Source organism: Coregonus clupeaformis, chromosome 27 (genome assembly GCF_020615455.1).
Source record: "Coregonus clupeaformis isolate EN_2021a chromosome 27, ASM2061545v1, whole genome shotgun sequence".
Lineage (NCBI taxonomy): Eukaryota > Metazoa > Chordata > Actinopteri > Salmoniformes > Salmonidae > Coregonus > Coregonus clupeaformis.
Genome location: NC_059218.1, coordinates 4,407,465 through 4,428,590, shown reverse-complemented (window position 1 = coordinate 4,428,590; position 21,126 = coordinate 4,407,465). Strand labels below are relative to the sequence as shown.

At 42.2% G+C, this 21,126-nt stretch overlaps 2 protein-coding genes across 2 annotated transcripts; one reads left to right on the top strand and one right to left on the bottom strand.

Annotated features, from left to right (window-relative positions):
* The first annotated feature begins 6 nt into the window (after positions 1 to 6).
* Positions 7 to 13,769, top strand: LOC121541412 (serine/threonine-protein phosphatase 6 catalytic subunit). Its single transcript, XM_041850400.2, has 7 exons — positions 7 to 111; positions 5,792 to 5,887; positions 6,031 to 6,096; positions 6,221 to 6,362; positions 8,902 to 8,981; positions 11,185 to 11,394; positions 11,868 to 13,769. The coding sequence occupies exons 1-7, from the start codon at positions 37 to 39 to the stop codon at positions 12,114 to 12,116; spliced, it is 918 nt and encodes a 305-aa protein (XP_041706334.1). The 5' UTR covers positions 7 to 36; the 3' UTR covers positions 12,117 to 13,769.
* A 3,406-nt stretch (positions 13,770 to 17,175) lies between these two features.
* LOC121541100 (actin-related protein 2/3 complex subunit 5-like protein) lies at positions 17,176 to 20,412 on the bottom strand. The gene is made up of 4 exons (XM_041850082.2): positions 19,975 to 20,412; positions 18,912 to 18,984; positions 18,097 to 18,273; positions 17,176 to 17,850 (listed from the first exon to the last, which is right to left on the bottom strand). The coding sequence occupies exons 1-4, from the start codon at positions 20,112 to 20,114 to the stop codon at positions 17,788 to 17,790; spliced, it is 453 nt and encodes a 150-aa protein (XP_041706016.1). The 5' UTR covers positions 20,115 to 20,412; the 3' UTR covers positions 17,176 to 17,787.
* Positions 20,413 to 21,126: the final 714 nt, after the last annotated feature.

Here is a 21,126-nt window from a genome sequence, read left to right as displayed (position 1 = left end):
ATATGCATTTACTTCCGAATTGTCAGCGTTTTTAAAATGGCGCCGTTGGACTTGGATAAGTATGTTGAGATTGCAAGACAGTGCAAATATTTACCAGAAAACGACCTAAAGGTGAGCATGAATTTACTTTTTATTCGTGTACTTAAACAATACCGCAATGTTAGTGCATTCGATCAGGCTATTATCCATCTTATTGCGACATCAATATTCACCGAAACGGAAGCAGCTAATGTAGTTAACGTTAGCTAGCAAGTAGCTTGCCTGTTTGTTAGTTGAGCACGACACACATTTTAGCGACAAACCTTGGGGTAATCAAGGTAGAAGAGATGTTGTATATTCTCGCTAGTAGTTAACTAGCTAGACCTGTGATGGATATGCACCTTAGAGATTACTGTTAACGTTATTTGCACTTACTCTCCACACAGTCAACCCTTAACGTTACTCAAACACATACACACAACCACCCGTATTATAAACACACACAAGCTCATACACACACGCAGTCAACACTGTTGTTCAGCGGTTACTATATAGACCCCTTTCCAGTACACGACACACTGACGTCACGCACAGATGCACGCGTCTCTTGGCTGCAGTTAGAAAGCAGTCGCCATCTGTGCCCATTCAACATAGTCTAGATTTACGTTTTTATTACTTCTAAACAAACTAACTTTTTTGGGTTCACCTGCGCTTACAATGATGTTTCGATTCTTGCTTGAACAGTCGCTAAGATTATATTTGGTTGTGATCTTTGCAAAATAACTATTTTGGATGCAGCAGTTGTTAGCTAGAATGCTAATGCTCATTGACATAGGCTGTAACAAAAGCTAGCCAAAGAGACGTTTTACTGGTTGAAGTGTTTTAAAAGTATAATACAGTTAATTTGCGATGATGACACAAACATTATATTAAGCAGGACTTTCATACAAGCCTTAAAATCCAATTATAATCAAAAGTAGTGCGAAATGCACTCATAAGCAACATGTAAATAGAGGCGTTTTTATGCTGGCATTCTAAAATAACTCATGTTCTGCCACCAACTTGGCCACATCGCCCTCGTGCGGCAATGTTTGCAAACACAGAAAGGGGTCTATAAGTTAGCTACTATTTATTCAACTGCGTGACCAAGACATTACATTCCCACTTTATATTACAGTCATACTTATAGCACATTCATTATCTATACTGTATATCCTCTTGTGTATATACAGTGCACTCAAAGTATTCAGACTCTTCGACTTTTTCCACATTTTGTTACATTACAGCCATATTCTAACATTTATTAAATAGTTTTTTCCTCATCAATCTACACACAATACCCCATAATGACAATGCAAAAACAGGTTTTTTGACATTTTTGCAAATGTATTACAAATAAAAAACTGATATGACATTTACATAAGTATTCAGACCCGGCAGATAGGCTGGCAGGTAGGAGCGTTGGGCCGCGTTGGGCCAGTAACCGAAAGGTTGCTGGATGGAATCCCCGAGCTGACAAGGTAAAAATCTGTCTATAAAGGCTATAAAAATAGCTTAAGAGAAAGTGCAAGTCTCTCCAACTCTGCTCTCTTCAAATGACATCATCCTCCTGACAGTTAAAGGAAGAGTCTGTGCCCCTTGTCCTTCATGGGACCACGGGACTGGACATACTGGGTCTGAAGGGGCTAATGGGTGAGGGTGGGGCTCTCAACATGACCACACCCCCAGGGTTTTCCATGCTGAGGGACGACTCTTGCTTTGCTATATAAACATATCAATGTTCAAGCATCAGCATCTGCACACAGCCACTCTGTCTGAAGTGCATTGTGAGAATCCAAAGACTCTTTCTCAGGAGGGGTCCTACATTTTTACAGAGGGATAGGATGGAATTCCCAATCCAGATGGTGGGAATGTCCTACCTACAGTGGGGGGAAAAAAGTATTTAGTCAGCCACCAATTGTGCAAGTTCTCCCACGTATGGGTGGTCCTCTGTAGCTCAGCTGGTAGAGCACGGCGCTTGTAACACCAAGGTAGTGGGTTCGATCCCCGGGACCACCCATACGTAAAAATGTATGCACGCATGACTGTAAGTCGCTTTGGATAAAAGCGTCTGCTAAATGGCTTATTATTATTATTATTATTAAAAAGATGAAAGGCTTGTCATTTTCATCATAGGTACACGTCACCTATGTCAGACAAATTGAGAGAGAAAAAATTCCAGAAAATCACATTGTAGGATTTGCAATGAATTTATTTGCAAATTATGTTGGAAAATAAGTATTTGGTCACCTACAAACAAGCAAGATTTCTGGCTCTCACAGACCTGTAACTTCTTCTTTAAGAGGCTCCTCTGTCCTCCACTCGTTACCTGTATTAATGGCACCTGTTTGAACTTGTTATCAGTATAAAAGACACCTGTCCACAACCTCAAACAGTCACACTCCAAACTCCACTATGGCCAAGACCAAAGAGCTGTCAAAGGACACCAGAAACAAAATTGTAGACCTGCACCAGGCTGGGAAGACTGAATCTGCAATAGGTAAGCAGCTTGGTTTGAAGAAATCAACTGTGGGAGCAATTATTAGGAAATGGAAGACATACAAGACCACTGATAATCTCCCTCGATCTGGGGCTCCACGCAAGATCTCACCCCGTGGGTAAAATGATCACAAGAACGGTGAGCAAAAATCCCAGAACCACACGGGGGACCTAGTGAATGACCTGCAGAGAGCTGGGACCAAAGTAACAGCCTACCATCAGTAACACACTACGCCGCCAGGGACTCAAATCCTGCAGTGGCAGACGTGTCCCCCTGCTTAAGCCAGTACATGTCCAGGCCCGTCTGAAGTTTGCTAGAGTGCATTTGGATGATCCAGAAGAGGATTGGGAGAATGTCATATGGTCAGATGAAACCAAAATATAACTTTTTGGTAAAAAGTCAACTCGTCGTGTTTGGAGGACAAAGAATGCTGAGTTGCATCCAAAGAACACCATACCTACTGTGAAGCATGGGGGTGGAAACATCATGCTTTGGGGCTGTTTTTCTGCAAAGGGACCAGGACGACTGATCCGTGTAAAGGAAAGAATGAATGGGGCCATGTATCGTGAGATTTTGAGTGAAAACCTCCTTCCATCAGCAAGGGCATTGAAGATGAAACGTGGCTGGGTCTTTCAGCATGACAATAATCCCAAACACACCGCCCGGGCAACGAAGGAGTGTAAGAAGCATTTCAAGGTCCTGGAGTGGCCTAGCCAGTCTCCAGATCTCAACCCCATAGAAAATCTTTGGAGGGAGTTGAAAGTAGAACATCACTGCTCTAGAGGAGATCTGCATGGAGGAATGGGCCAAAATACCAGCAACAGTGTGTGAAAACCTTGTGAAGACTTACAGAAAACGTTTGACCTGTGTCATTGCCAACAAAGGGTATATAACAAAGTATTGAGAAACTTTTGTTATTGACCAAATACTTATTTTCCACCATAATTTGCAAAAAAATTCATTAAAAATCCTACAATGTGATTTTCTGGATTTTTTCTCTCTCATTTTGTCTGTCATAGTTGACGTGTACCTATGATGAAAATTACAGGCCTCTCATCTTTTTAAGTGGGGAGAACTTGCACAATTGGTGGCTGACTAAATACTTTTTTCCCCCACTGTATATGGAAGCTCTGGGTGGTTTATGGAACACTGCTTATTTTCCCGACATGGTTTGATTTAAACCCTATTAAATGTTGCTCTTTAATTGTCAAATATACTATATGTAAATGCTAATGCTGTGCTGTATACTGTATGTTTATAAAAGAAACAAGTGCCAACCAATACAATTCCAAGCTTCAGATTTCAGCCGTCGTGTTGTCCAATAGGGTTAGAGCGGACCAATCAAAAAGCCTACCTAAACTGTGTCTGTATCTATCTCTGTGTGTGTGTGTGTGTGTGTGTGTGTGTTATATGATATCACATGTTGAGTGTGTTCCACAGTTCCAGCTCTCTGGTTCACAGGGAGGAGTCACTGATTTACTGGCTATATTTAGAGCACTATTGGGCTTTTTCAAAGGTTGTCTCCATGTAAGTCGCTTTGGGTAAAAGCATCTGCTAAATGGCATAGATATATATATATATATATATATTATCTATCTATCTATCTAGCATATTGGCTGATATAGCCCAGTAATACAATGTAAGGGCCATGTGAAAATCTCTGGTAATTTAACCTATTTCTTAAGTTATGTTTGCGCATTTGATATTGCTAATAGGGCGCAGAATTGCTGGGACCGTGGCTGGCAAGTAAGCTGCGTCACATACACCTAAAATAACATTGCGGGACTGTGGTTGGGTTTGGGACCAGTTCTTACGGTAGCGGGTGGGAGTCGGATAGAAAGCCAGCGTCTGCCGTCGGGAGTGGGATGAAGAAATCGGTCCCACGCAGACCTCTAATGTGCACCGTGACAGTGAAGCTTGTGACATTTATAGCAGTTTTTTACTGTGTCAGTGTGAAAAGCAAGGAATTAGCTAGGGAAACTGACAGATCAATAATGTTACATTGCCATACTGACTAATAAAACTCACATTGCACTGAAAAAACATCAGAATATAAATCTTCAGTCGTTTGGCCGATGGTGTCATCGTTAGATTCAGATCTAGTGTGATTGAGGCAAAAAGAATAGCTAACATTAGCCAACTTTTGGGCAACTTTCTCTGTAACAGTACATCAACTGGTGAAAGCTAGCCAAATTAATTTACTTCTGAAACGGGACTAAACAAAGGTTACAAAACATTTTCATACAAACAGCAGCTGTTAGGTGGTGGTGGTATTAGTAGTAGTAGTAGTAATAGCCACCTCATATCGCTATCTGACAGATAACTACAGGCTAGAGCTGACCTGGCTGTGGTAGCTGCTACTAGCTAGCGTAGCTTATTCATTCACCTCAGTCGAGAGGGGATGAAACATTAGATAACGTTACTGTACATGTCAGTTACAATACTAGCTCAGCACTGCGAATAAACACTAGTTTAGTTTTTTTCTGTTAAGTTAAACAGCAGTTACCTTGCCAGCTACATCAGTCAACTAAAGAGTAGCCAGTTTCTGCTCTGCTTGCTTTTACAACTCAGTGAAAGAGCGCAACACATACACACTGAACTATGCTCAACTTCCACGTGCTGGTTCAGCCAACCTTCCAGAAGCTTTTCCTCCACACAGCCTGTCAGCCTGCTCTGTGGTGTCCTTGCTGTCCTACATGTCCCCAGTGAAAGTTGTGCCCCTGATGGAAAATATATTTCATGGTGGTTTAGATGGTACAATGATTCTCTACACTATAATAGCTTATTTTGTCACACAAACTGAAATTAGGCGAACTATTAAGAGTTTTAGCAACCAGGAAATGGCAGAGCGATGTATGCATAGTGTAACTTTAATTCGATGTTCCTGTTCTTTTTTGAAGACTTCTCACAAAAACAAGCGCATCTCTGTGAAATGTCAACGGCGCACTGACCGTACTGCAAGCATTTTATTTTCAAAGCCTTTTACATTTAATTCTGCTCGTGTCATGCTAACTTAGCTATTTGCAACCCTCAGAAACAACTTAGAAGACGAGACGACCACAAAATGCGAAATCCTCAAAAGTTTCGTAAAGAAAGCTGCACCGCTCTGTCAACAGAGCTCAATGTACCCTGCTAGCCCTGCAATTTTTTAAAAATGTTGATACATCTAACATTAGCAAATTCAAATATGGTCGTTTTGAAATATCAGTAGGCCCAACGTGCAAGTGTTATTTGGCAGCCTGATAATTTTGTCATGTGTCTCACCCCTTACAGAGATTATGTGACTACGTATGTGATTTGCTACTCGAGGAATCAAATGTTCAACCAGTATCCACTCCAGTCACTGTTTGTGGAGACATTCATGGCCAGGTATTATCCAATTTCCTTTTTTTTGATACCTTTCCCAAATTATTTTGTTCTTTTACTATGCACATTCTAAATATCCCCATTTTTATAGTAGTATGATCCAGTTGCCATGAATGTGAAATTCTTTTTCTGATCCCGGTCTCCAGTTTTATGACCTATGTGAACTCTTCAGAACTGGCGGACAAGTTCCAGACACAAACTACATTTTTATGGTAAGTAAGAAGCTGTATTCTATTGTTAAGCTGTTCTGTAGCAGGATGGTATTGAGAATGGTAAGAAACTGGATGACTTGAGATTGATCTGAACCCTGGTCAGTGACCGTCTCTGTTTCCTCAGGGAGACTTTGTGGACAGGGGATACTACAGCTTGGAGACATTCACATACCTGCTAGCCTTAAAAGCCAAGTGGCCGGACCGCATCACGCTTCTACGAGGAAATCACGAAAGCAGGCAGATCACACAGGTGTACGGCTTTTACGGTGAGACGCATACCTAATTGCTGGGGGCACATCAACTCTAACAAGACCTAAGACAATATGGATCCTTGTAGGGTCTCGTGCCCTAGTTATTGTGACAGCTAACTTACTGGTTCTAACTAAATGAACAAACAAACAAGTAATCTATAGGTTAACTCACTTGGCTTATTCCTTTAAGCTCCTAGTGGCGCAAAGGGCCTCAATGGTCCATCTCCAGCAGACTCTGTTCTGTTCGAACCCACAATTGCTGATGCTCCAGATACTCAACTAGTCTCAAGAAGGCCAGTTGTATTGCTTCTTTAAACAGTTTTCAGCTGTGCTAACATAATTGCAAAAGGGTTTTCTAATGATCAATTAGCCTTTTAAAATTATAAACTTGGATTAGCAAACACAAGGTGCTATTGGAACACAGGACTGATGGTTGCTGATAATGGGCCTCTGTACGCCTATGTAGATATTCCATAAAAGAATCAGCCTTTTCCAGCTACAATAGCCATTTACAACATTAACAATGTCTACACTGTATATCTGATCAATTTGATGTTATTTTAATGGACAAAAAAAATGCATTTCTTTCGAAAATAAGGACATTTCTAAGTGACCCCAAACTTTGAACGGTGGTGTATGTATATGATAGTGTGTATAGACATTATGGACAGTATATTAATAGAGAAGGTGTGTCTATTCATATACTGAAAAAGTCACTAGGCAGCACGCCGTGTGCGCAATACGCAAACTGCCGTATCTTGCGGGGTCAGGTCTGGGTTGTCTGCAATGGACCGTTTCATTTAGTATCTGTTGGGGTCAGCTTGGGGCGTGATTCTATTTCCCCATAGTATGTTGTTCTGAAATTGACTGACTGGAAGAGAACGTAGCATTATGACTATAACTACTGTTCCCTGAAGGAGGGAAACGAAATACAACACCCATTTGGCCCCGCACCACCCGTTCCTGTGCTCGGTGAAGAGCAGTATTAAATTGAAGGAATTAATCTGAGCCTTATGCTTATCACCTGTGGAAGGTTGGGCTTCCAGCGAGGCACGGATTTCATTGACCTTGTCAGGTGTGATTTTAGAACCTTCAACCGAAGTTGCGAGATTTCGACTCCCCATGGTATGTTGTACCTCATTTCCCTCCTCCAGGGAACAGTAATTATAGTCATAATGTTACGTTTGGATATCTCTGCAGGATTGCTACAACAGTTGAGGTTCTGTTTCAGCTGCCTCCTTTGTTCTATAAGAATCCAGGTTGCATCTGAGAGCCACTTTCCGATAGTTTTCCTTACGGCCCAGGACTTACGGCCCAAGTTTCTAACCAGGTGTTTTTTTAACATGGTCCAGTGCTCGTCCAGTGTGTCTTCCCTCAGTGAGGTGTGAGATGGCACTCAATCTGTTCTGCAGTGTGACAGCATATGTCTCCTATATCGGTTGTGTTCTGAAGCTCTGGATATTGAACTTGTGGTGTGGTTTGTTACTTGGCATCTTTGAAGGCTCTCAGCTTGGTTTTGAGGGTTCCCACGAGCATGTGGTGGTCGGAGGCAATGTCAGCACCTCTCCTAACTCTAACATCAAGTAAGCTCCTTCTCCATTTGCCTTCTATGATGATGTGGTCGATCTGGTTCTGAGTCCCAGGTTGCTTTATGGATCCTCTTGTGGGGAAAGATGCTACCTCCTACAACTAGGTTGTTATTGGCACAGAAGTCTCTGAATAGCTCTCCAGTTTCATTTATCTGACCAAGGCCATGAACCCCCATTATGGTCCCTTTGCCTGTGTTGTCTGAACCTATCTTGGCGTTTAGGTCTCCCGTTAGGATCTTGATGTCTCTTCTGGGTGTTGCATCATAGACTGCTTGTAGCTTCTCGTTATAGAGCTGTTTTGATTCCTCCACTGCATTGTTTATTTGTGTGTAGCATTGGATAACGGTGACTTTCCTGTCGTTGGAGTTAAACCTTGCCGTGATGATCCTTGGTGAAACTGCCTCCCACTCCATCAGGGCCTTGGCCATCATGATAGCTACACCTTCAATGTGGTCATGGTCTTTGTCCTCGAGTCCTGAATAGGCAATCACTTCCCCGCTTTGATAGTGTGGTCAAATCTGCACCAGTCCAGCAAGCTTCAGCAATCCCTAGTTGCTTTATTCCTTTATAACTTGGGTGGCTTGTGCTGCTTTTTCTGCTTGGTACATTGTACAGACATTCCAGGTCCCAAGTCGGATTGAGGTCTTGGTTGTAAGAAGAAGATTTTTCCGCAGGCTGGCTTCCCGGAGGTTTTCACCAGTCTGCTTCATTAGTCCCCTCGGCAGGGGTGGGCCTCCATTTGTTTTTCGAGTTCGCATTTGCATTGTTAGGTTTCTGTAACAGCGTTTCGTTTTACGTGACAGGGTTGTTAGCCCTGCGCACAACCCCCAACCTGGAGGACCAATTTATAGGTTATTACTGTGTAATGATCTTTTCTTCCATTATATCTGGGAATTTTGTACCATAAAATGAAGCGCTACCAGAATTCTAATGTGTGAAGTGTAATATAAGTTCTTTTTTTGCAGATGAGTGCCAAACGAAATACGGGAATGCAAACGCCTGGCGATACTGCACTAAAGTATTTGACATGCTAACAGTAGCCGCTGTAAGTCCAGCCATTGATTTCCACTTTTACAATATAAATTAAATGGTAATCATCTTGACCTTTCACTCTTCTTTTAAGTGCATGTGCTTTTGTTATGTAAAATTTTCCCACACTTACAGTACAAGTCAAAGGTTTGGACACACCTACTCATTCCAGGGTTTTTATTTAATTTTTACTATTTTCTACATAGTTGAATAATAGTGAAGACATCAAAACTATGAAATAACACATATGGAATCATGTAGTAACCAAAAAAGTTTTAAACAAATCAAAATATATTTTAGATTTTAGATTCTTCAAAGTAGCCACCCTTTGCCTTGATGACAGCTTTGCACACTCTTGGCATTCTCTCAACCAGCTTCATGAGGTAGTCACCTGGAATGCATTTCAATTAACAGGTGTGCAATCAGTTGTTGTGGCTCTCATGAGGACCGCCACAGGAAAGGAAGACCCAGAGTTACCTCTGCTGCAGAGTATAAGTTCATTAGAGTTACCAGCCTCAGAAATTGCAGCCCAAATAAATGCTTCACAGAGTTCAAGAAACAGACACATCTCAACATCAACTGTTCAGAGGAGACTGTGTGAATCAGGCTACTAAAGGACACCAATAAGAAGAAGAGACTTGCTTGGGCCAAGAAACACGATCAATGGACATTAGACCGGTGGAAAACTGTCCTTTGGTTTGATGAGTCCAAATGTGAGATTTTTGGTTCCAACCGCTGTGTCTTTGTGAAATGCAGAGTAGGTGAACGGATGTGTAGTTCCCACCGTGAAGCATGGAGGAGGTGTGATGGTGTGGGGGTGCTTTGTATTTGTATTTATTATGGATCCCCATTAGCTGCTGCCAAGGCAGCAGCTACTCTTCCTGGGGTCCAGCAAAATTAAGGCAGTTATACATTTAAAAAAACATTACAATACATTCATAACAGATTTCACAGCACACTAAGTGTGTGCCCTCAGGCCCCTACTCTACTACCACATATCTACAACACAAAATCCATGTGTACGTGTGTGTATAGTGAGTATGTTATCATGTGTGTATGCATGTGTCTGTGCCTATGTTTGTGTTGCGTCACAGTCCCAGCTGTTCCATAAGGTGTATTTTTATATGTTTTTTAAAATCTGATTCTACTGCTTGCATCAGTTACCTACTATGGTAGTACTGTGCGCCTCCCATAGTCTGTTCTGGACTTGGGGACTGTGAAGAGACCTCTGGTGGCATGTCTTGTGGGGTATGCATGGGTGTCTGAGCTGTGTGCCAGTTGTTCAAACAGACAGCTCGGTGCTTTCAACATGTCAACATGTCATCCGCATACGTAGACACTCTGGCTTTACTCAAAGCCAGTGGCATGTCATTAGTAAAAATTGAAAAAAGTAATGGGCCTTGACAGCTGCCCTGGGGAATTCCTGATTCTACCTGGATTATGTTGTAGAGGCTTCCATTAAAGAACACCCTCTGTGTTCTTTTAGACAGTTAACTCTGTATCCACAATATAGCAGGTGGAGTGAAGCCATAACACATACGTTTTTCCAGCAGCAGATTATGATCGATAATGTCAAAGCCACACTGAAGTCTAACACTGTCAGTGATTTATTTAGAATTCAAGGCACACTTAACCAGCATGGCTACCACAGCATTCTGCAGCGATACGCCATCCCATCTGGTTTGCCCTTAGTGGGAGTATCATTTGTTTTTCAACAGGACAATGACCCAACACACCTCCAGGCGGTGTATGGGCTATTTGACCAAGAAGGAGAGTGATGGAGTGCTGCATCAGATGACCTGGCCTTCACAATCACCCGACCTCAACCCAATTGAGATGGTTTGGGATGAGTCAGACGGCAGAGTGAAGGAAAAGCAGCCAACAAGTGCTCAACATATGTGGGAACTCCTTCAAGACTGTTGGACAAGCATTCCAGGTGAAGCTGGTTGAGAGAATGCCAAGAGTGTGCAAAGCTGTCATCAAGGCAAAGGGTGGCTACTTTGAAGAATCTCAAATATAAACTATATTTAGAATTGTTTAACACTTTTTTGGTTACTACATGATTCCATATGTGTTATTTCATAGTTTTGATGTCTTCACTATTATTCTACAATGTAGAAAATAGTAAAAATAAAGAAAAACCCTTGAATGAGTAGGTGTCTCCAAACCTTTGACTGGTACTGTATGAGTCTATAACTAATTGGAGTTTCTGACCACAGTTGATAGACGAGCAGATCCTTTGTGTGCATGGTGGCCTTTCACCTGACATCAAGACCCTGGACCAGATCCGCACGATCGAGCGCAACCAAGAGATTCCCCACAAGGGGGCCTTCTGTGACCTGGTGTGGTCGGACCCAGAGGATGTGGACACTTGGGCCATCAGTCCGCGAGGTGCAGGCTGGCTCTTTGGCGCCAAGGTCACTAATGAGGTAAATGCATAAAATTGTTCTCCTGCGTAGAGGGGTAACTACCAAAGGGGACAATAATAAATGCAGGCCTAGACAGGCTTCCAGACTGACTGTTTTGGTCGCATTTGTTGTCTCGCCTCATGTCAATCACAATGCGTCATTGCCAATGCAGAGAGTAAGTGACATGGTCATTCTAACTATCGGTCAACCATTCTAACTATCGACACCTTCAGTGCTTGAATTGTAACCCCCCAGGTGCACATTTTGGTTTTTGCCCTAGCACAACACAGCTGATTCAAATAATCAAAGCTTGAAGATTAGTTGGTTATTTGAATCAGCTCTGTAGTGCTAGGGCAAAAACCAGAACATGCACCCTGGGAAAAGTTAATCTGGAGCCTTGCTAGAGGTCCATGTGGAAAGGACTCTTGGGGGTGCACCTCACCTCCTATGTTGAATACTGAGTTCCATCCATGATCCTTCTTTCCCCATTTCAGTTTGTTCACATCAACAATCTGAAGCTGATCTGCCGTGCACACCAGCTGGTCCATGAGGGCTACAAGTTCATGTTCGATGAGAAGCTGGTGACGGTGTGGTCTGCGCCCAACTATTGTTACCGCTGTGGAAACATTGCCTCCATCATGGTTTTCAAGGATGTGAACACACGGGAGCCCAAGCTGTTCCGCGCCGTGCCCGACTCGGAGCGGGTCATCCCTCCCCGAACAACAACGCCTTACTTCCTCTAATTACAAGAGCCATTTTGTTCAGTTCCAAAATAGCCCCCAGCCTCTTCCCCTTGCCCCTATCTTTTTTGGTGTTTGCAGTCTTAAGGGAGGGGATTGGTGTAACTGAGAAATATAACAATGGCTTCACCATGGTCTGGTCCAGAAACAACCATAGCTCTTGCCCCTTCAATGTTTATAGAGCTGAAGGAATGAGGTGGGTGTTATCAATATGATAGAAGCTCCGCTGTACCTCATTGGAAAGCTAGGTGGAGCTGTCACTAGTTTGTTTACTTTACGCCTGTCTGATCCTTTCAGATCTACAAACACCAAAGTGATAGATGCTTCAATCAATCAATCAAATTGATTTTATAAAGCCCTTTTCACATCAGCAGTTGTCGCAAAGTGCTTTTACAGATATCCAGCCTAAAACCCCAAAAAGCAAGCGATGTAGATGCACAGTCGCTAGGAAAACTCTCTAGAAAGGCAGGAACCTAGGAAGAAACCTAGAGAGGAACCAAGCTCTGAGGGGTGGCCAGTCCTCTTCTGGCTGTGCCAGGTGGATATTATAAGAGTACATGTCCGTTTAGGCCAGATTGTTCTTCAAGATGTTCAAAGATGACCAGCGCAGGGTCCAAAAAATAGTCACAGTGGTTATAGAGGGTGCAACAGGTCAGCACCTCAGGAGTACGTCAGTTGGCTTTTCATAGCCGAGAGGCGGAACAGCAGATGCTTCTGGACTGAATCTTCTAATGGGTTTAGGGCAGCTATCTATATATTTCATAAACCTATCTGGTCCCTTGTTATCTACAAAGAGGTACAGGTTAGCAGTTTTAGGACTTGGCATCTCCCGAGGGGACTTGCATCTCTCCTCTATCTGTTTTAGTCTCCATTTTTTTCTTCTTGAAATATCCAATCAGACCTCCCCCTTCCCTTGAAAGTATTTGATGTTGTGTAATGCATTTTATTTGCATTTCTTTTTTACAGATCACATTGCTGCATTGAATGAATTGAGTCAAAAGTCCTATTGGCCCCTCATTTCAATTGAAGCCCTATCTTCATAGATTACTACATGCCAATACACCTGTTTTAATTTATACTCCCTCAAATTCCATTTGATGGTAGTAAATGGGACATGCTGTTCCGATTTAAAAAAAGAATTGTAGCCATCAATGTATTTGTATGAATACTCAATGTTTCGCAGCTTTGTGCACATTCATCAGTCATTCATCTGCACTGCTTCTTTATCATATGTTATCATATGATGTCTCGGATTGAATTCCTTTGATTGCACTGTGTCACAGAATTCCATGTTAACTATTGAATGGAGTTCAGTGTTGTGTTTGGGTGTGTTATCGTTCCAACTGGGTCGATATTGCAATTACGCTAAAGGCATGTCACCTGATACTATGGTCTTTCTCAGATGTAGTCTATAGAAGAAAACATATAATTTCCACCAAAGACAGCAATTTAAGTATCCTGTTTAGATTTTTTTTTTACCAGATCACGGTCGATGGGGAGGGGGAGGGGGACAGTCTTGGGGACTGAGTGGGCTATGAAGCTGTTGTACATTCAAATAATTGTATTGATTATTTTTCTGCTCTGATTTGTTGTATTTTATTATTGTAGACTGCAACCGATATACCAATTGAAAATAAAAGGCCTTTATTAACTTAAGTACCTGTTTGTATTTTGTTGAAAAATATCCTAGAAATCTCTTCCAATGGTGGTTGCTGCATTGGTGTTAGAAGTGGGGTGGCGCAACTCCCTGCAAGAGTGTGAACTCTATTTTGGATTGTGATTAGCATACTTGCCTTGGCTTGATGTCAGGGTTTGAGCCCTGCAGTGGTTGCACTGATTTACATTTTGGTTACATAATTAGAGGTTCACAGCAAAGCAAAGCTACATGTCTTCACTTAGTTTAAGAAAAGCTAAGGGATTGGTCAAAAGATGGCTGCGTTATTGACAAATAAAATCTGATTTGTCTGTTTAAACCACTGTAAATCCACTCCACAGTGGCCTATTAACTTGAAACTTATCGCTATCATTAGGTGATGGGCCAAAGTGAAGTTGATCGATCCCCGTCGAGGGAGGAGCAAATTTTTTTGTATGACAGTAAAACATTCTTATGACTATAACATTTGTTTGCACCTTTTAATTCTTGCACATTTTCTCTTAAAAAGTATGTTTCAACACTGTCTGCTCAGGCAAATTTGCCAAACTTGGAACCAATCAGAACTCCCGTAATTACACCTCGTGATGAAGGCAGACAATGGCCTGCTTCTATTTACGACGTAAACACAGTCTCTTGTGAAAACGTGAGCTGCTGTCTGATGAAGAGGCACATACACTGCTCAAAAAAATAAAGGGAACACTTAAACAACACAATGTAACTCCAAGTCAATAACACTTCTGTGAAATCAAACTGTCCACTTAGGAAGCAACACTGATTGACAATAAATTGCACATGCTGTTGTGCAAATGGAATAGACAACAGGTGGAAATTATAGGCAATTAGCAAGACACCCCCAATAAAGGACTGGTTTTGCAGGTGGTGACCACAGACCACTTCTCAGTTCCTATGCTTCCTGGCTGATGTTTTGGTCACTTTTGAATGCTGGCGGTGCTTTCACTCTAGTGGTAGCATGAGACGGAGTCTACAACCCACACAAGTGGCTCAGGTAGTGCAGCTCATCCAGGATGGCACATCAATGCGAGGTGTGGCAAGAAGGTTTGCTGTGTCTGTCAGCGTAGTGTCCAGAGCATGGAGGCGCTACCAGGAGACAGGCCAGTACATCAGGAGACGTGGAGGAGGCCGTAGGAGGGCAACAACCCAGCAGCAGGACTGCTACCTCCGCCTTTGTGCAAAGAGGAGCAGGAGGAGCACTGCCAGAGCCCTGCAAAATGACCTCCAGCAGGCCACAAATGTGCATGTGTCTGTTCAAACGGTCAGAAATGAGGGTGGTATGAGGGCCCGACGTCCACAGGTGGGGGTTGTGCTTACAGCCCAACACCGTGCAGGACGTTTGGCATTTGCCAGAGAACACCAAGATTGGCAAATTCGCCACTGGCGCCCTGTGCTCTTCACAGATGAAAGCAGGTTCACACTGAGCACGTGACAGAGTCTGGAGACGCCGTGGAGAACGTTCTGCTGCCTGCAACATCCTCCAGCATGACCGGTTTGACAGTGGGTCAGTCATGGTGTGGGGTGGCATTTCTTTGGGGGGCCGCACAGCCCTCCATGTGCTCACCAGAGGTAGCCTGACTGCCATTAGGTACCAAGATGAGATCCTCAGACCCCTTGTGAGACCATATGCTGGTGCGGTTGGCCCTGGGTTCCTCCTAATGCAAGACAATGCTAGACCTCATGTGGCTGGAGTGTGTCAGCAGTTCCTGCAAGAGGAAGGCATTGATGCTATGGACTGGCCCGCCCGTTCCCCAGACCTGAATCCAATTGAGCACATCTGGGACATCATGTCTAGCTCCATCCACCAACGCCACAGACTGTCCAGGAGTTGGCGGATGCTTTAGTCCAGGTCTGGGAGGAGATCCCTCAGGAGACCATCCGCCACCTCATCAGGAGCATGCCCAGGCGTTGTAGGGAGGTCATACAGGCACGTGGAGGCCACACACTCTACTGAGCCTCATTTTGACTTGTTTTAAGGATATTACATCAAAGTTGGATCAGCCTGTAGTGTGGTTTTCCACTTTATAATAATAAATAATAATATGCCATTTAGCCGACGCTTTTATCCAAAGCGACTTACAGTCATGCGTGCATACATTTTTGTGTATGGGTGGTCCCGGGGATCGAACCCACTACCTTGGCGTTACAAGCGCCGTGCTCTACCAGCTGAGCTACAGAGGACCACTTTAATTTTGAGGGTGACTCCAAATTCATACCTCCATGGGTTGATAAATTTGATTTCCATTGATAGTTTTTGTGTGATTTTGTTGTCAGCACATTCAACTATGTAAAGAAAAAAGTATTTAATAAGATTATTTCATTCATTCAGATCTAGGATGTGTTATTTTAGTGTTCCCTTTATTTTTTTGAGCAGTGTATATTTTTAACAGGGAGTTTAAAAAATGAACCCCAAAAGGTTATTTGAATAACCCTTTTCAAGGGTTCTTAAAATAACTTTTAGGGGTTCCCAAAAAAGGTTATTCGAATAACCTTTTTCAAGGGTTCTTTGAAGAACTTATAGGGGTTCCTCCACAGTTTCAATTTGAAGAACTCCTAAAGGATTCTCCAGGAACCTTTACTTTTTAATGTTCCCTGGGTGGCTGTAAGTTGTAGCTGTTTAAAATCCTGTGTGAATAGATGTAATTTGGAGCTTAACATTTCTGGTTAAGCATAAGAGGCGGTTTTCATTCATTTGACTAGTAAAAATAAAAATAAATGTTTACTGCCGCCAACACTACTTCTCATAATTTTTTTTATAAAGCCAATCTTTCCTCCTGATATGTCCTGCCCTTAAATTGACAGTTCACTAAAAATACAAATATACATTATTTTGCACTTAAAGGCTATTGTCAAGCAAACATCCATTACCAAATTGACCCCTAGCCCCTACGTACTTGTTTTCATCTAGCTCCACCTTACCCTCCGTTAGACTAAATGGAATTGTCACCATATTGCAATCCTTACGGCTCTCCCCAAGCGCATAGGGCAGGTTTACTGAAAATACTCTGCTTTGTGCTTGCACATAGAATATGCAAAAAAACTAAAAAATAATGTACACTATTTGGATGACAGTGGTGTTTTTCCTCTGGAACTAAAGTTTGTAGAATCACAAGAATATTAGTCCCTAGTGTGGAAAGAGCAGTTTGTCACACGTGCCATGGTTGTATTCAATCTGAACAGGAAAACCGGTTCCGTAGCCAAATTCACTACCACAATTCTGAATATACTAAGCTCCGTTTAGACAGGCAGCCCAATTCTGATATTTTTTTCCACTAATTGGTCTTTTAAACAATCCGATCAGCTCTGAAAAAGATGCTATGTGATTGGTCAAAAGACCAATTAGCGGAAAAAAATATCAGAATTTGGCTCCCATAGAGAGGGCAAATGACAAGGACACTTGTTTCCAGTTTTATTGCAGCAGGCACTTCACAATGAAATCCCCCATTGTTCAATATACCCCACATACCAATGAATTGAATCTCAATCTCTTTATATTAAATGTACTTCTGTCTGTATAAAAATAACAATGAGAAAAAAATGAAATATTAAACACTGGCATATCAGACATATATACACTCGCAAGCACACTGAATTTGTCACACACACACGCGTATAAAGGTACAGTACCACTTAGTGCACACACTTCCTTTGCCCTGCCATGTTCATGTCTCTTTTCCTTCCTTTCCCACCCTCAAAGAAACACATGCTGATGCACATGCTGATTAGAACATTAATGCAATAAAGAAATAGAGCGCGACAAAGTCTCGTGATTGGGTAAAAATGATAATCCTATACATGAACACGTATCATCCTTTCCTAAATTACAGCTATCCCATACATTTTGAAACTGAAAATAATGTTCCCTTTTTTGTCTTTAACTTTTGTAGTGTAAGGGTTTTTTCTTCAGTAAGAAATTAATTGTGATAATCTACTTTCCCTTCCACAGAAGGAAGTCACTCCTCTTGCCAGTGGTCATCCGAGACGCTCTACTTGATAAAGCACCTCCCCTCAAACTGTCTTTCGGGCCGTCAGAACTCGTACGATTGACCCTAAGCCCCCAACTGCGAAAGCCTGAGTGAAGAAAGAAAGGGGAAGAGACAAATGAACAAACATACCACAGGAGGCCGGTGGCACCTTCATTGGGGAGGACGGGCTCATAGTAATGGCTGGAACAGAATTAATAGAATGGTATCCAATGTCAAACACGGTTTCCATGTGTTTGATGCCATTCCATTCCAGCCATTATTATGAGCCAACCACCCCTCAGCAGCCTCCTAGAGTTTAAAGATTGCACAAGTTCAGATATAGCTTTCACACCTTTTCGTGCCACTGTAGGAGAATGGCACTGCTATTGTCGGAGGGCTTCTCGAAGCCTCTATATATGTACTTCATAAGCAGGTCCACCCCGCTTCGGTCAAGCGACTTGACGGCTGGCTCAATATCGCTTGACTTGAATGACGTCAACACTCTCAACACTATTACCAGAGCCCTTTCCTGAAAGACAGAACAAGACAGTGAGAGTGTTAAAGTTATTTACACCAGTGCAGATTCCCAAGAGAGAGGCAACACATTTTTGGGACACTTGCTAAGCCTCTCCTGCCATGAGCTAGCATTCTTAACGAATGTTAATATTGACTCCAAGTACACTACATGACCAAAAGTATCGGGACACCTGCTCGTCAAACATCTCATTCCAAAATCAAGGGCATTAATATGGAGTTGGTCCCCCATTTGCTGCTATAACAGCCTCCACTCTTCTGGGAAGGCTTTCCACTAGATGTTGGAACATTGCTGCAGGGACTTGCTTCCATTTAGCCACGAGCATTATTATTATTAAGCCATTTAGCAGACACTTTTATCCAAAGCGACTTACAGTCATGTGTGCATACATTTTTACGTATGGGTGGTCACGGGGATCGAACTCACTACCCTGGCGTTACAAGCGCCATGCTCTACCAATTGAGCTACCATTAGTGTGGTCGGGCACTGATGTTGTGCTTGCAGTCGCCGTTCCAATTCATCCCAAAGATGTTCGATGGGGTTTAGGTCAGGGCTCTGTGCAGTCCAGTTCTTCCACACAGATCTCGACAAACCATTTCTGTATGGATGTCTTGTATGTCTTGGCCCCTTACCTTAATTGCTGGATTCTTAGTGTTGAGAGGAGGGTTCCGCAGAGCAATGTGAAAAGCTGTCATCATGTCTCCTGTGCATTACAGTCAGTTAAGGAATTCAACACTGTCTATTGCCATATCCTAAATAGGTTTGAGTGGCAGGAAAACATTGTACATCTCCACAAGCAAATACTTTTCCACCAACAGAGGCAAAAGAAACGCACACCTATTTAGGCGAGGTGCTGGCTAGCTGAGTAAAACACTTGAAAAAGAAAAGGAGAGCCGCACACTCTAGGAGTTCAGATGCAATACTTTTATAACCAACGTTTCAACAGACAAGCTGTCTTCATCATAGTATAATGACAAGCGCTGAGGGTCACTAATTTATATACTTTGAAAGGACACAGGTGCCTGCAATCATGGCTGGTTGTGGCTTGATTTCATTGGTTGATTTACAGATATAAATAGAACATAAAAATGCATGAATGGATAACATATGATCATAGATACAATTTGGCTACATAGGCCAACAAAGACTTACAATGGATAGCAAAATCACAATAACCACAAGAATGGCTTCAGATCAAAGTCTACATTGAGACCGAAGGGAGTGTCCCGACACCCTGCAACTCATGTCTCACCCACATCAAATGGCACAGTGATTCCTTCATTAATACTGCAGCAACTGCTGGTGCTTTCCATGCTATCAATAGACAACTATGTTTAGACATAACTAAGTTACCTAGCTAACTGTTAGCTAACAAGTAGCTAGAGTCTCGTGTTCAGATAGCTCTGGAGGGCGCACTGGTCTGGACCAGCGCTAAAACGGTTCAGCCAGGGATATCATCCATTGGCTAACTAACAACCTAAACCGACATATTTACATAACATCAGCTAACTACCTAGCAAGACACATGTGTCAGTACGAGCACAATAAATGAAATGAGCATTTGGTTTTTGATTATAAAACAAAATCGCATCATCAAATCACCTCGGCTATCTGTTAACGTTAGCTAAATGTGTTAACTAGCTTGCTAACGTTAGCTCGATAACATGGGGGCATCTGCACGAACGTAAAGGATATTGCCTGATGAGGTTGTCTATCTCCGCCCCGTCCGGTCCCTGATTATCACCAGCCTCATCGTGATCATCAACGAATTTGTTCTCATCAAATTCATCTATGTCGAGTTTCCTGAATCGCGACGAAAGAGTGTTTTTCGCCATCAGAGCAACTTCGCTGGAGGAAACAGTAGCTAGCAAGCTGGAGCTAGTCCTCCACACAGCGCTGTTTTGAGTTGATGCGAGCCAAGTACAGGGTACTTGCTCTGTATCCGCGCTCTTGCTAGCTAGCAAATGTGACAAGCTAACGGTGTTTTGATTGTAATTTGTCTAGATATTATTATCTGTCAGTGTTACACACATTACTTTACCACCAAGTGTCTAACTAACTACTTTGACACGCGATAGTGTTGTCAGAATTATTTTCACTCACGTGAAGCCCGCAGCACCAACCGTCACTTCCGAGTCAAATATATATTTTTTATCCTTCACAATTAGAGTACTGCTGCCATGAAACCTAGACAATTGGAAATAAAATATAAATGTAAAAAAAGGTAGCACCAGAATTGGGGCGTAACAGTAATTTACATTTAATCAGTTACATGCAATCTGATAACAAAAACGAATTGTAATCAGATTAGATACTTTTGAAAAACGACATTACTTCTTGGATTACTTTTAAATTCAGAAAGGACGTTTGTGAGAGAAGAAAACATGACACCTTTCTGTTTTCTCAATTACATTCAATTCAGCATTGAAAAAAGTTTACGATCGTTCCACCCCAGTGAGTCTGTCCACAAGTCAGAGACCACTATGATGACAAGCGTTTGATGGATCCTTTTTCCTCTTCTTCTAATGCCTCAAGGGGAAAGTCATCCAAAAGTAATGGAAAGTAATCAGATTACGTTACTGAGTTTGTAATCCCAATATTATGTTATTGATAAAACTGTTGGACAGGTAACTAGTAACTGTAGCAGATTACATTTAGAAAGTAACCTACCAACCCTGGATAGTACGGTATACAGCACACCATTGTCATTATATATTATTCTAGTTATCAAACTCAATACATTTAGATTTTTGAAAAATATTACTTTTTTGTTATTACTAGGGTAAAATAGGACTGAACATTTTAAAGATTTCTTCAAGAACCAGTATTAAAGAAGACAAATGTACC

What these genes read in the sequence shown, in the direction of transcription:
- LOC121541100 (XM_041850082.2), bottom strand. Translation starts at nt 20,114, where the DNA reads ATGGCGAAAAACACTCTTTCGTCGCGATTCAGGAAACTCGACATAGAT. An exon ending in ATAGACAACCTCATCAGGCA is followed by an intron (nt 18,985 to 19,974) that starts ATATCCTTTACG and finishes ACTGTAATGCAC; the next exon opens with AGGAGACATGATGACAGCTT. An exon ending in TCCTACAGTGGCACGAAAAG is followed by an intron (nt 17,851 to 18,096) that starts GTGTGAAAGCTA and finishes TTCTTCACTCAG; the next exon opens with GCTTTCGCAGTTGGGGGCTT.
- LOC121541412 (XM_041850400.2), top strand. Translation starts at nt 37, where the DNA reads ATGGCGCCGTTGGACTTGGATAAGTATGTTGAGATTGCAAGACAGTGC. An exon ending in TACCAGAAAACGACCTAAAG is followed by an intron (nt 112 to 5,791) that starts GTGAGCATGAAT and finishes CACCCCTTACAG; the next exon opens with AGATTATGTGACTACGTATG. An exon ending in ACATGCTAACAGTAGCCGCT is followed by an intron (nt 8,982 to 11,184) that starts GTAAGTCCAGCC and finishes TTCTGACCACAG; the next exon opens with TTGATAGACGAGCAGATCCT.